This window comes from Panthera pardus, unplaced genomic scaffold, assembly GCF_024362965.1.
Source record: "Panthera pardus isolate Hobbes unplaced genomic scaffold, ASM2436296v1 HiC_scaffold_6, whole genome shotgun sequence".
NCBI classification, from domain to species: domain Eukaryota; kingdom Metazoa; phylum Chordata; class Mammalia; order Carnivora; family Felidae; genus Panthera; species Panthera pardus.
In genome coordinates, this window is record NW_026526991.1 from 135,838,763 (window position 1) to 135,854,118 (window position 15,356).

At 45.0% G+C, this 15,356-nt stretch overlaps 2 protein-coding genes across 2 annotated transcripts in view; one reads left to right on the top strand and one right to left on the bottom strand.

Moving 5' to 3' along the window:
- FBH1 (F-box DNA helicase 1) overlaps positions 1 to 15,356 on the bottom strand; it is a 183,398-nt gene that overhangs the window by 22,003 nt on the left and 146,039 nt on the right. The gene's annotated exons all lie outside the window — the stretch shown is intronic.
- On the top strand, positions 3,277 to 12,973 carry LOC128775016 (uncharacterized). Its single transcript, XM_053895385.1, has 4 exons — positions 3,277 to 3,319; positions 3,743 to 4,621; positions 7,820 to 8,097; positions 12,809 to 12,973. The coding sequence occupies exons 1-4, from the start codon at positions 3,277 to 3,279 to the stop codon at positions 12,971 to 12,973; spliced, it is 1,365 nt and encodes a 454-aa protein (XP_053751360.1).

Genomic DNA, 15,356 nt, shown 5'->3' on the forward strand with positions numbered 1-15,356 from the left:
CTTTCAAGAGCACGATATGTAGCTGACTTTCTAACACACAGACACAGGTATAGAGGGTTATACAAAATAAGCAGATAGAAAAATATGTCCCAAATGAAAGAACAGGACAAAATCACAGCAAGAGAGCTAAAGGAAACACAGATGAGCGGTATGTTTGATAAAAGAATTTAAAGTAATTGATGGGGTTTTGGAGTGGTGGGGGGAGCGGTGGTTCGGAACCAATGGCCAAGGAAGAATTCTTGACGATGTCTTTGGTGCAAAAAAAGGTGATTTTATTAAAGCACAGGGACAGGACTAATGGGCAGAAAGAGCTGCACTGGGGTTGTGAAGAGTGAGTGGTTATATACTATGGAGTTGGGGAGGTAAAGGCAAGAGGAAGTTTCTTAAAGGGTTTTCCATATGCTAAAGACTCACAGATTACTGGAGCCCTAGCTATTGTCAAGGTTGTTTTTCCTTCAAGCAAAGCATTAACATTAAGACAGTAGGGAGTTCCTGGAAATTAGGCTATTGATAAGATATTTATAAACTGATGGAGACTATCAGTTTAATCATTTGTTTTCTGTCCTTTCCTTTGTTCTTGGGCAACCTCCACAGAGCCTGAGGAATACCGCACCTGGGGTTGGGGGGTAGCGGTTTGTGGGGTGTCAGCTTGCCTTATGTTCCCTCATCAGTAATGATCATAAAGATACTCACTAAACTTGAGAAAAGAGTGGAGGACCTCAGTGAGACCCCTAACAAAGAGATTAAAAAGAACCAATCAGAAATAAAGAACACAATAACTGAAATTAGAAATATACTACAGGGGGAGCACCTGGGTGGCTCAGTTGGTTGAGCATCTGATTTCAGTTCAGGTCATGATCTTGCGGTTAGGGAGTTGGAACCCGGCATCAGGCTCTGTACCGACAGCTCAGAGCCTGCAGCTTGCTTCATATTCTGTGTCTCCCCCTCCCTGCCCTTCCCCTGCTCACACTCTGTCAATCTCTCTCTCAAAAATAAATAAACATTAAAAAAAAAAAGAAATATACTACAAGGAATAAATAGTAGACTAGTAGACTGGAAGCAGAAGAAAGGATAAGTGATCTGAAGGAAAAAGTAATGGAAAGCTAAAAAAAAGCTGAACAGGAGAAAAAACAATAATAATAAATGAAAATAGATTAAGGGAACTCAGCAACACCATCAAGTGTAATAACATTCCCATTATAGGTCCCACAAGGAGAAGAGAGAGAAAAGGAGACAATTTGTTTGAAGAAATAACTGCTGAAAACTTCCCAGATCTGGGGAAGGAAACAGAAACCCAGATCTGGGAGGCACAGAGAGCCCCCAACAAAATCCACCCAATGAGATCCACACCAAGACACAATATTTAAAGTGGCAAAAAGTAGTTGATAAAGAATTTTAAAAGCATCAAGAGAAAACAGTTATCTACAAAGGAAACCCTATAAGGCTATCAGCAGATTTTTTTTAAAGTTTACTTATTTACTTTGAGAGAGAGAGAGAGCAAGCAATAGAGGGGCAGAGAGAGAGAGGGGGAGAGAAGGAATCTCAAGCTGTCAGCACAGAGCTCTCAATCCCAAGAACCTTGAGATCATGACCTAAGCCAAAATCAAGAGTTAGAAGCCTCACTGACTGAGCCACCCGGGAGCCCAATCAGCAGATTCTTCAGCAGAACTTTGCAGGCCAGAAGGGAATAGCATGATACATTCAAAGTGCTAAAAGAAAAAACCCTGAAATCAAGAATCTTCTATCCAGTAAGGCTACCATTCAGAATAGATGGAGCGATAAAGAGCTTCCCAGACAAACAAAATTAAAGAATCCATCACCACTAAGCCAGCCTCACGAGAAATGTTAAAGGGGATTCTTTGAGTGGTAAGGAATAACCACGAGCAGGAGTAATAAAAGGAGGAAGCACAAAAGCAGTAAAATTAAATATATCTATAAAAATCAGTCAAGGATTTTTATCATAGGCATGTGATACCATACACCTAAAATGTAGAGGTGGGGGAGTAAAAATTTAGTGCTCTTAGAATGGGTTCAAACCGAAGCTACCAACTTTATATAGACTGCTATATGCATAGGATGTTGTATGTAACCCTAATGGAAATCACAAATGAAAAACTAGTAATAGATATGCAAAAAATAAAGAAATCCAAGTATATAAGAAATCCAGCAAACCAGGAGAGAAGAGAACAAGAGGAGAAAGGAATAGGAAGAAACTACAAAAACAAACTTAAAAGAAGAATAACAAAATGGCACTAAATACAAAAATATCAATAGTTACTTGGAATGTACATGGACTATGAAAGGGCGGGCCTACGCCGGCCGGCCGACTCCATCTTGTTCTGTGTCCTTCACCTTGACCACACCTCCCCCCCTTGAGTAACCGCCCCCCCCCCCCACCTGCCTAACAGGACTCGGACCCTTCCCCAGCCAATCAGCTGAGGCCACAGCCATTACCTCACCAACTGCCCCTAGGCCCCAATAAAACCTTTGTCCTTTTGAAACTCACTCTCTCTCTCCGGTATCTCATCCCTGGTCGGTGCAGGTAGGGGAATGAGCTCGAGCTAGCTCGAATAAAGGCTCTTTTGCTTTTGCATCGGACTCAGCTCCCTGGCGGTATTTGGGGATCACAAATTCTGGGCATAACATTTGGGGGCTCGGCCCGGGATCCTCAAGATCCCCGAGGGACCCCCGACCCAGAGAGCCTGACTGGCCAAGGTTAGTGTCTGTCTGTTTGTTCTGTCTTTTCTGTGTGAGCTCATTTCTGGAATTCTGGTAGTGCCCGACGCGGTCTAAGTGGATGCACTGGAGGACCACGGGCTGGGAGTTTTGGAAGACGTTCCGATCCTCCCTTCTGGAGGGACGTGGAATCCCCTCATCTGTTTTGGAGGGACGTGGAATCCCCTCAAAGGTCTGAGACGGGGCGGGTCACTCTCGCTGGTTGGCGTGAGGCCGTCGTCTTTGGAGGGACGTGGAATCCCCTCATCGGTTTTGGAGGGACGTGGAATCCCCTCAAAGGTCTAAGCTAGCTTTCAGTTTTGCTTCCATGGAGTTGGAAGACTTTCTAGGGGCCCTCTGTTTGTCTGTTTTTGTGTTTCTCTGTTTTGTTCTGTGGACTTACTGGACGGACGTTATGGGACAGACTCAGACTACTCCTCTAAGTAGTATGATTGATCACTTTAAGGATGTGAGGGGAAGAGCTAACAACCTCAGTGTGGAAGTCCGAAAGGGTCGGTGGCAGTTTTTTTGTTCTAGCGAGTGGCCAACTTTGAATGTCGGATGGCCACCAGAGGGGACCTTCGACCCCCCTACCATCCACTGAGTCAGGAGTGTCATCTCTCGGCCTAAGACGGGCCATCTTGATCAGCTCCCTTACATTATCACTTGGCAGGACCTTGTAGAAGACCCACCCTCTTGGCTTAAGTCCTTCCTAGCCCTGCTCCCCCCGGACCCAAAACCCATTCTTGCTTTGCAGGGGACAAAGAAGAAGAAAAGTCTTACCCAGCCTTCAGCACCCCTCTACCCTGTGCTACAAGGGGGGGCTGAAGAATTAATTTTTCCTCCCCTGTATAACCCCTCTAGGATGCCGGAAGAACACCATCCTTCCCCTCCGGGGGAGGCAGACACTGTTCGAGAGCAGGAGGCGGAAACGCTCCAGTGGGAAGCCCGCCCTTTACCAGACAAAGGGCTCAGAGGGAGCAATCTGCCGCTGCCGCCGCCAACTCCATTATTCTGCCCCTGAGAGCCACCGGACCCCCAGACGCGGAGGGGAATCAGCCCCATCACTATTGGCCTCTCGCCACTAGTGACCTCTACAATTGGAAAGCTCAGAATCCTAAGTTTTCCGAGAAACCGGCAGGGCTTATTGATTTATTAGACTCTGTTCTTTTTACCCATCAGCCCACGTGGGACGATTGCCAGCAGCTTTTGCAGGTCCTGTTCACGACTGAAGAAAGAGAAAGAATCCTCAATGGGGCCCGAAAACTAGTTCCGGGCGCAGACGGGAATCCCACCACCAACCAGGCTCAGATAGATGCCTCCTTCCCCTTAACTCGGCCCCAGTGGGATTTCAACACGGCAGAAGGTAAGGAGAGGCTCCGGGTCTACCGCCAGACTCTAATGGGGGGTCTCCGAATGGCTGCTAGAAAGCCAACCAATTTGGCCAAGGTAGGAAATGTACAGCAGGGAAAAGATGAATCTCCGGCTGCCTTTTTAGAACGGATCATGGAGGCATTCCGTACCTATACCCCCATGGATCCAGAAGCTCTGGAAAGCAAGGCAGCTGTTATCATGGCCTTTGTAAACCAATCGGCCATAGACATTAGGAGAAAATTACAGAAAATAGATAGACTAGGAGAAAAAAGTCTGCAGGACTTACTGGTGGTAGCCAAAAAGGTATATAATAACCGGGAGCCTCCTGAGGACAAGCAGGCTCGCGCCATGGCGGCTGCCAGCAGTAAGCAGACTCGAGACCTGGCCAGAATACTATTAGCTACCACTGCTGACTTCCCTGAGGAACGAGACCACCATCTCCGGCAGCTGGCAGACGATGCAAGAAAAGGTAAAGGAACCACGAAGGGGGGGAAGCAGAGGCTGCAGAAAGATCAGTGCGCATACTGCAAGGAGATAGGGCATTGGGCCCGAGATTGTCCGAAAAGGGGGCCGGCGGGAAGGGAAGCAAGACTGATCGAGTAAAAGCCCTAGAGCTAGATGAACTAAGTGATTAGGGGAGTCAGGGTTCGGACCCTCTCCCCGAACCCAGGGTAACTCTTAAAGCGGAGGGGACCCCTGTTGACTTCCTCGTCGACACGGGAGCACAACATTCGGTCCTCCGCACCCCACAAGGAAAACTAGCCAGCAAGAAGTCCTGGGTACAAGGGGCAACTGGTATGAGTCAGTATTCATGGACTACCCGAAGAACAGTAGATTTGGGGACGGGCCAGGTATGCCGCTCCTTTATGGTAATACCAGAATGCCCCTACCCGCTGTTAGGACGGGACTTACTGACCAAGATTGGAGCTCAGATAACTTTCAGACAAGGGGGGCCTCAGGTCACTGATGGCAAGGGCCACCCCATCCAGGTCCTGACCATGAAACTGGAGGATGAATACTGCCTCCACCAGGAGGCGCTCCCGAGAGAGGATAATATAGACAGATGGCTACAAGAATTCACCTCGGTTTGGGCAGAGACAGGGGGGATAGGACTAGCCGCTCACAGGACCTCGGTCCTGGTAGAGCTCAAGCCAGGACTGCCGGTCAAAAAGCCTCACACAAATGAATACCGACTGGTACAAGACCTCCGGGAAGTAAATAAGAGGGTCATGGACATACGCCCAACTGTTCCCAGCCCTCTTGAGCTCTTTGGCGCCCTCCAGTGTCTGGTATACTGAACTAGATTTAAAGTACTTCAGTCTGCCGCTGGCACCCCAGAGCCAACCCTTGTTCACCTTCGAGTGGCATGATCCGGAGGAGGGCTACAGTGGGCAACTCACCTGGACACGGCTACCTCAGGGATTCAAAAATTCACCCACCATCTTCGACGAGGCACTACACGAGGACCTGGGTGAGTACAGAAGGGAGCACCCTGGCCTCACCCTCCTACAGTACGTAGATGACATCCTGATTGCTGCCGACACGGCCAAAGACTGTGAGCGAGGGACCCAGGACCTGCTGGCTACCTTGGGGGCTTTAGGGTACCGGGCATCCGCGAAGAAGGCTCAGATATGCAGGGAGAGGGTAAGTTACCTGGGATATATCCTGGAGGGCGGACAGCGGTGGTTATCAGATGCCAGAAGAGAAACTGTCCTAAAGATCCCTACTCCCACCTCCCGAAGAGAAGTGAGGGAATTCCTAGGATCAGCCAGCTACTGCCGCCTCTGGGTTCCAGGTTTTGCTGAGATCGCCAGGCCCCTATATGAAGCTACCAAAGAGGGGAAAACATTTAAATGGGCTGAAAAAGAAGAAACTGCCTTTAATCAGTTAAAAAAGGACCTCCTAAGTGCCCCAGCCCTGGGCCTACCAGACATTACGAAGCCCTTCCACCTCTTTGTAGACGAACATAAGGGAATAGCAAAAGGGGTTCTAACTCAAGCCTTAGGCCCCTGGAACCACCCAGTGGCTTACCTGTCCAAGAAACTAGACCCAGTGGCTGCCGGCTGGCCGCCATGCCTAAGAATTATTGCGGCGACAGAACTCCTAGTCAAGGATGCAGACAAACTGACCCTAGGACAGGAGATCTGGATCACGACCCCACATGCCATTGAAGGGGTCCTGAAACAGCCTCCTGATAGATGGATGAGCAATACACGTATGACTCATTACCAGAGCCTCCTACTCAACCCTCCACGAGTGCGTTTCCACCCCAGTGCAGCCCTCAATCCTGCAACCCTGCTGCCCGACCCTGACCTAGGTGTTCCACTACATGACTGTGCGGGAATCCTGGAACAAGTACATGGATTCCGGACGGACCTGATCGACCGGCCCCTCCCCGATGCCGAGGCTACTTGGTTCACTGATGGCAGCAGCTTTGTGCGAGACGGACACAGGTATGTGGGTGCAGCGGCGGTCACTGAAACAGACACCGTATGGGCGGAGGCTCTACCCTCCGGAACGTCAGCCCAGCGAGCAGAGCTCATAGCCCTCACCAAGGCGCTGATGCTGGGAGCTGGAAAACGGCTTAACATCTACACAGACAGCCGTTATGCATTTGTCACAGCTCATATTCATGGGGCAATTTATCAGGAGAGGGGGTTACTGACGGCAGAAGGACGGACTATAAAAAATAAGCAGGAGATACTTAACCTGCTTACGGCCTTATGGCTTCCTGCCAAGCTAGCCATTATCCACTGCCAAGGGCACCAAAAAGCTGATAACCCAGTAGCTAGAGGTAATCGAAAGGCTGACCAGGCAGCCAAGGCAGTCGCCCTTACTTCAGTCCCCACCATGACCATACAACTACCGGACCCGGGAGACCCAGTTTTACCAGACCAGCCCAAATACTCCCAGGAGGAGTTACAGCGGATCAAGAAACTCCCCATGGCCCAGGAGATAAAGGGATGGTGGTATACACCTAACAAGGAGCTCGTGCTGCCAGACCAGCTCGGAGTCTCAATATTAGAGCACACGCATCGGTCTACTCACATGGGGGCCTGAAAATTAAAAGACTTAATCCGACATGCCGGAATCAAGATTCACCAACAGGACACCAAAATAGAGCAAGTTGTATCTGCCTGCAAGACCTGCCAACTCACCAACGCGAGAGCCACATCAAATAAAAAAGGAACCAGGCTTAGAGGCACCAGACCAGGAGCCCAATGGGAAGTCGACTTCATTGAAGTCAAGCCAGGAAAGTATGGTTATAAATATCTTTTAGTATTTACAGACACCTTCTCTGGCTGAGTGGAGGCATACCCAACCAAGCATGAAACGGCTCAGATGGTGGCTAAGAAGCTACTAGAAGACATCTTACCCAGGTATGGTTTTCCTGCCATGGTAGGATCAGACAATGGACCAGCTTTTATCTCACAGGTAACACAGGCAGTAGCCAAGGTGGTGGGGGCAAACTGGAAATTACATTGTGCTTATAGGCCCCAGAGCTCAGGACAGGTAGAAAGAATGAATAGAACCCTAAAAGAGACCCTTGCCAAATTAACCATGGAGACTGGCGGGGACTGGGTGACTTTCCTACTGTATGCCCTTTACCGGGTTAGAAACACTCCTTACACTCTGGGTTTTACTCCCTACGAGATCATGTTTAGCAGGCCACCCCCTATTATTCCCAACCTTTAGTTTAAAGATCAAGAACTTTTTCTTTCCTTGAGAGGGCTCCAGAGGGCACACGAGGACATTTGGCCACGCCTCTGTGCCATCTACGAGGCCGGCCCAACCCTGACACCTCATCAGTACAGGCCTGGAGACTGGGTCTATGTCAAGAGGCACCACCGAGAGACCCTCGAGCCGCGCTGGAAAGGACCCTACATCGTGGTGCTGACAACCCCCACCACTCTCAAAGTAGACGGCATTGCGACCTGGGTCCATCACACCCACGTTCAGCCAGCGGACCCCTCCTTGATCCAGAAGGACTTCGTCACGCGATGGGCCGTCAGTCGGGACCAAAACAACCCACTCAAGCTCAAGCTACAGCGCATTCGACCCACCTAATATTGGTAACTCTGTTAACTCTGCTTGTCATTGCTCATGCTGCCGGAAGTCCCCATGCCCCCCAAAACATCACCTGGCAAATCATAGATACCAGCTCAGGGACAATACTTAATCAGACGTCCCAGAGACATCCCAGGGACACTTGGTTCCCAGAACTTTGTGTAAACCTCCAAACTCTGTTCCCCTTGTCACCATAAATGCAGCCGGTCCCATGATTGGGTCCGTAAGCTACATGACAAGGGGGTAATGAAAGGGCGGGCCTACGCCGGCCGACTCCATCTTGTTCTGTGTCCTTCACCTTGATCACACCTCCTCCCCTTGAGTAAACCCCCCCTCACCTGCCTAACAGGACTCGGACCCTTCCCCAGCCAATTGGCTGAGGCCACAGCCATTACCTCACCAACTGCCCCTAGGCCCCAGTAAAACCTTTGTCCTTTTGAAACTCTCTCTCCCCGGTATCTCACCACTGCGTCGGTGCACATAGGGGATTGAGCTCGAGCTAGCTCGAATAAAGGCTCTTTTGCTTTTCATCGGACTTGGCTCCCTGGCGGTCTTTGGGGATCACGAATTCTGGGCATAACAGACTATATGCTCCAATCAAAAGATATAGGGTTATGGAATGGATAAAAAAGCAAGACCCATCTGTATGTTGCCTACAAGAGACTCATTTCAGACCTAAAGACACAAGGAGATTGAAAGTGAAGGAATGGAAAAGGATTTATCTTGCAAATGGAAGTGAAAAGAAACCTGGGGTAGAATACTAATATCAGACAAAATAGACTTCAAAGCAAAAATAACAAGAGAAGAAGAAGGATGCTATATATATATATCATCATAAAAGGAACAGTCCAACAAGAAGACATAATAATTATAAACATGTATACACCCAATATGAAAGCACCCAAAAACATAAAGCAGCTCATAATAAACATAAGGAAGTAACTGATAGTAATACAGTAATAGGAGGGGACTTTAACATCCTACTTACATCAATGAATAGATCATCCAAACAGAAAGTTAATGAGGAAATAGTGGCTTTGAATGGCACATTGGACCAGATGGATCTAACAGATATATTCAGAACACTCTGTCCTAAAATAGCAGAATACATATGCTTTTCAAGTGTTCATGGAACATTATCCAGAATAACGTGACCTGTTAGGCCACAAAACAAGCTTCCACAAATTAAAAAAGATTGAAGAGTGCCTGGGTGGCTCAGTCTGTGTCCAACCTTTGGTTTCAGCTCAGGTCATGATCTTGTGGTTCATGGGTTCGAGCCCTGTGTTGGGCTCTGTGCTGGCAATGCAGAGCCTGCTTAGGATTCTCTTTCTCTTCCTCTCTCCCTCTGCCCCTCCCCTACTTGCACTGTAAATAAATAAGTAAATAATAAACATTTTTTTAAAAACTTAAAAGATTCAAGTCATACCATATACCTTTTCTGACCACAATGCTATGAAACTAGAAATCAACCACACACACACACACACACACACAAAATCTGGAAAAAACACAAATACACAGAGGTTAAACAACATGCCACTAAACATTAAATGGGTCAGCCAAGAAATCAAAGGGGAAATTTAAAAAAACACATGGAGACAAATGAAAATGAATAGTCCAAAATCTTTGGGATGCAGCAAAAGCTGTCCTAAGAGGGAAGGTAATAGCAATACAGACCTACTTCAAGAAACAAGAAAAATCTCAAATAGACAACCTAACCTTACACCTATAGGAGCTAGAAAAAGAAGGACAAACAAAACCCAAAACCAGTAGATAGAAGGAAATAAAGATTAGAACAGATATAAGCAAAATAGAAACTAAAAATACAATAGAACAGATCAATGAAACTAAGACTGGTTCTTTGGAAATATCAGCAAAATTGGTAAGCCTTTAGCCAGACTCATCAAAGAAAGAGAGAGACAGAGAGAGAGGACTCAAGTAAAATCAGAAGTGAAAGAAGAGAAATAACAGACACCACAGACATACAAAGGGTTATAAGAGAATATTATGAAAAATTATATGTCAACAAACTGCACAACCTAGAAGAAATGGATCAATTCCTAGAACCATAAAACCTTCCAAAACCAAATCAGGAAGAAATAGAAAATTTGAACAGACCAATTATCCACAATGAAATTGAATCAGTAATCAAAAACAAACAAACAAACCAAAACAATAAACAAAAGCCCAGAACCAGGTGGCTTCACAGGTGAATTCTACCAAACATTTAAAGAGTTAATACCTATTCTCAAGCTATTCAAAAAATAGAAGAAGAAGGAATGCTTCTAAATTCATTCTATGAGGCCAGCATTATTCTGATACCAAAACCAGATAAAGATACTACCTAAAACACACACACACACACACACACACACATACACACACACACACACACACACACAGAGGAAGAGGAGAGAGAGAGAAAAAACTACAGGCCAATATTTTTGAGATGCAAAAATCAATGCATATTGGCAAACTTAATCCAAAAATATATTAAAAATATCATTCACCACAATCAAGTGAGATTTATTCCTGGGATGCAAGGGTGGTTCAACATTTGCAAAGCCATCAACATGATATACCCCATTAACAAAAGAAAGGATAAAAAATATGATCATCTCAATAGATGCAGAAAAAGCATTTGACAAAACACAACATCCAGTCAGGGAAAAAAAAAACACTCAAAAAAGTACATTTAGGGGCACCTGGGTGGCTCAGTCGGTTAAGCGTCTGACTTCGGCTCAGGTCATAATCTCGCAGTTCGTGAGCTCTAGCCCTGAGTCAGGCTCTGTGCTGACAGCTCAGAGTCTGGAGCCTGCTTCTGATCTGTGACTCTCTCTCTCTCTCTGCCCCTCCCCGGCTCACACCCTGTCTGTCTGTCTGTCTCTATCTCCTCTCTCTAAATAAATACATAAATTTTTAAAAAGAAAAAAAAAAAGAAAAGAGAAAGGAACCCTCGTGAACTGTCAGTGGGAATGCAAACTGGTACAGCCACAATGGAAAACAGTATGGAGCCTCCTCGAAAAATTAAAAATAAGATTACTCTATGATCCAGCAACTCCACTACTGGGTATTTACCCAAATAATATAAAAACACTAATTAGAAAAGATATATGCACTTCGATGTTTATCACGGCATTATTTACAATAGCCAAATTACAGAAGCAGCCCAAGTGTCCACTGATAGATGAATTGGATAAGGAAGGTGTGGCATATATATATATATATATATATATATATATATATATATATATATATATACATACACACACACACACACACATATATATACACACACACACACACACATATATATATATAACGGAATATCACTCAGCCATAAAAAATAATAAAATCTTGCCATTTGCAACAACATCGATGGATCTAAGGGGTATTATGCTAAGTGAACTAAATCAGAGAAAGACAAATATCATATGATTTCACTCATATGTGGAATTTAAGAAAACAAACGAACACAGAAAATAGAAGACAACCACAAAACAGATCCTTTAACGATAGAGAATAAACTGATGGTTACCAGAGGGGAGGTAGGCAGGGAGATGGGTCAAATAGGTGAAGGGAATTAAGAGCACACTTATAATGATGTGTCACTGGTAACGTCTGCAGTTGCTGAATCCCTGTATCGTTCATCTGAAACTAATGTAACACTGTATGTTAACTGGAATTAAAAGCAAAATGTGACGTGCCTCTCTCCCACATCTGTGCTGAATGAAACTTTGAGAGAGAGCACCTGTCTTGCAACAGCAAGTTTCCACGTAGAAGCTTTTCTGTGAGCCTGGATCGCAGTGTGAAATCCCAGAGCAGGGTCTTAGGCAAACTGTGATAAACGTAGCTTGAATAAGAAACAAACTTGTGGGGGCGCCTGGGTGGCGCAGTCGGTTAAGCGTCCGACTTCAGCCAGGTCACAATCTCGCGGTCCGTGAGTTCGAGCCCCGCGTCGGGCTCTGGGCTGATGGCTCGGAGCCTGGAGCCTGTTTCCGATTCTGTGTCTCCCTCTCTCTCTGCCCCTCCCCGTTCATGCTCTGTCTCTCTCTGTCCCAAAAATAAATAAAAAAACGTTGAAAAAAAGAAACAAACTTGTGTTGTTATAAGCCACTAATAGGTAACGACTGTTTGCCACCGAAGCCCAACCTGCCTGATTCTGATTGATGCGCTACCATGCAGAGGTACGTAGAAATTGTAGCTTTTATTTATTTTTTGTTTATTTATTTTTTTGAGAGAGAGAGTGAGCAGGGGAGGGGCAGACAGCGGGGGACAGAGGATCCAAAGTGGGTCCCGTGCTCACAGCAGCGAGCCCAATGCAGGGCTCGAACTCACGAACCGCGAGACCGTGGCCTGAGCCGAAGTAGGTTGCTCAACCAACTGAGCCACCCAGGTGCCCCGGTATTTAATCCGTAATGAATCAGCCTCACCCACTAGTTGGCAGGAAAGTTAAAACAAAGTAAACAAAATATCCTATCCAATTTAAACAATTCCTGTGGGCAGTGTTCAGCCTCTTTTTAATAAAAATGCTCAGTGTCTCAAATACCCTCTCTCTGCTTCTTGCCCAAAGATGGTTTGCAGGCTCATTCAACTTCATAGCCATGGGAAAGAGTCAGGGTCCCCCAGATCCACCCTCTGCTTTCTCCAGACCCCCGTACTGATCGCCCAGCTGGAATTTTCAGCTGCAGCTGTGCCGGTCATGAATTGGGCCCCTAACTTTCTAGGTGTGACCACCACCCCGATATCTCCTCCCTGCGGACCTCGATTCACCTCTGTCCCGACAAGCTTCAGAGACCATTCTGGGGGGGTCTGAGACCCACCTAAGCTGTCTAGGCTTCCCTCCCGACACTCAGCCCGCTGGAAAGCTTCCCGGCCAGACTGTGACGAACTTCTGTGTCCCGACTGCAGAGTCTCTTTGCTCCCGAAACAGGACAGCCTGGGTTGGGGGTGGGGGGGCATATGGCTGTGCCTCACGCTGGTGTGGGGACAGATCGAGAGGTACATCTTACATAAGCCCCAACTGAGAAGTCAGCCGGCCTTCTTTCCTCGGAATCCCCTACATCTGACCCCATCGTGACCTGCCTCCCTCTCTACCTACCTTTGCCTCACCAGGTCCTGGACAAGAAAGGGACAGACATTCCCCCTCGCCCAGTTCATGGTGTCTGCACTTCACATATAAAACTCTAAAAAGCAAAACATAAAAAATAAAAAAATGAATAAAACTCTAAAAAGCTAGCCACCAAACTTCACAATATGCTAGACAGGGCATGGCTGGTAATTCTCAAGAACATAACCTGGCCAAAACCCTATTTAATCTTTCACTCCAAAATCCTTTTTGGGATAGTTTGTGAAGCACACAAGAAAAAGTGTTTTACACCGTTTTTACAATTTTTGTTTCACAAAAATTGATGTAACTTCCTGGTAATTCCATGTCTGCATTTGTAAAGTGTAGGTATTCACTTCTTCGATGCCTGAATGAAATGTCTGTATGCAAAAAATTTAATGTCTTTGACATCTAGAAAGTACTCAATGAGTGGTGGCTGTGCAAATTATCAACACTAGTGATGATAATAACGAATCAAGATCAGCTATTTATGGTGTGCATGGGTGGCTCAGTCAGTTAAGCATCATACTTCGGCTCACGTCATGATCTCATGGTTCGTGGGTGTGAGCCCTGCATCAGGCTCTGTGCTGACAGCTCAGAGCCTGAAACCTGCTTCAGATTCTGTGTCTCCCTCTCTCTCTGCCCCTCCCCCATACACGCTCTGTCTCTCTCTCAAAAATAAATAAAACATTAAAAAAATTTAAAAAAAATTTTAAAGCTTGAATGCACTCCTACAATATAACTCAGAACTTTTATGCCTAGAATAATTCTAAGAGAAATTTATAAAAATATATATAAGTATATTCTCTGTCTATGAATTTATATAGATATTTATCTATATAAATTCATAGAAACAAAAGCATACATATGTATATACATATGTAATATATATAGACATGCATATATAATTTATATAAAGATACATTATAAATATGCATACAATATATACATTTATATGTATACATGTATAAATATATATATATACACACAATACATACACACACACACACACACACAAAGTGTTTTTACACAATGTTAATAGCAGCTTATTCATAATTACCAAAAACTGGGAACAACTCAATGTCCATCATAGGAGAGAGAACAGATTGTATATACAATAATGGAATCCTACCCCCCCAATAAAAAGAAACAAATCACTGATATACACAAGGTAAACTTCAAAAAACACTATGCTGAGCAAAAGAAGCTAGACACAAAAGACCATACACTGTATGATTATATTTAGATGATTTGAGAACAGGCAAACTAATGTATGATCAAGGAAATCAGAATGGTCTTGCAGGGATGGGGTTGTGTGTCAGAACTGACTGGGAAGGGACATCAGAGATCTTTCTGGAGTATTGAAAATGCCCTATGACTTGATACAGGTTTGGGTGTGTGCATTGTTCAAAATTCATTATATAAAGTATTTATCAGCTAAAAATGTTAATCCTATTTTGGATATCAGAAGATATCACCATTTTTCATTAAATCCAAGATGCTATCAATTGTAAGATTCATCATTATTTTATGCACCGGAAAGAAAGAGAAAATAAGAAAGAAAGAAAGAAAGAGAAAGAAAGAAAGAAAGAAAGAAAGAAAGAAAGAAAGAAAGAAAGAAAGAAAGAAGGAAAGAAAGAGAAAGAAAGAAGGAAAGAAAGAGAAAGAAAGAAGGAAAGGGCATTACCACTAAAATTACAACACACCGTAGTCTATAAAATGCATCTGCTTTAGAAATGTGAAAAATGCGGGGCAAATGTGTATTTTAGAATCAATGACTTTTGGTCACTTCATCTTTTCTTTGCATTTCTCCTATAACAATCTTAAACTCGCATCTCCCCACTCCCCATGAAACGTGGATACCCCAGGCTAACAAAGGTAAACATTGTGGTCTCAGAAAGATGACAGAAAAACCCATTAATTATTTTCTAAGTCCTATTCCTGTCAAAAGGTGTATTGATCCATAGTTCTTAACTTGTCTAGGCTCAAAGTCCTTAATGGTTAAATGATGTGGGCTTTTCTTTCTTTCTTGTTTGCTTGCTTGCTTGGTTATTTTGTTAAAGAGGCAAGAACACACTTCAATCTTGACTTT

What these genes read in the sequence shown, in the direction of transcription:
- LOC128775016 (XM_053895385.1), top strand. Translation starts at nt 3,277, where the DNA reads ATGGCCACCAGAGGGGACCTTCGACCCCCCTACCATCCACTGA. An exon ending in ACCCCCCTACCATCCACTGA is followed by an intron (nt 3,320 to 3,742) that starts GTCAGGAGTGTC and finishes TGCCCCTGAGAG; the next exon opens with CCACCGGACCCCCAGACGCG. An exon ending in TCAGTGCGCATACTGCAAGG is followed by an intron (nt 4,622 to 7,819) that starts AGATAGGGCATT and finishes TTTCCTTGAGAG; the next exon opens with GGCTCCAGAGGGCACACGAG.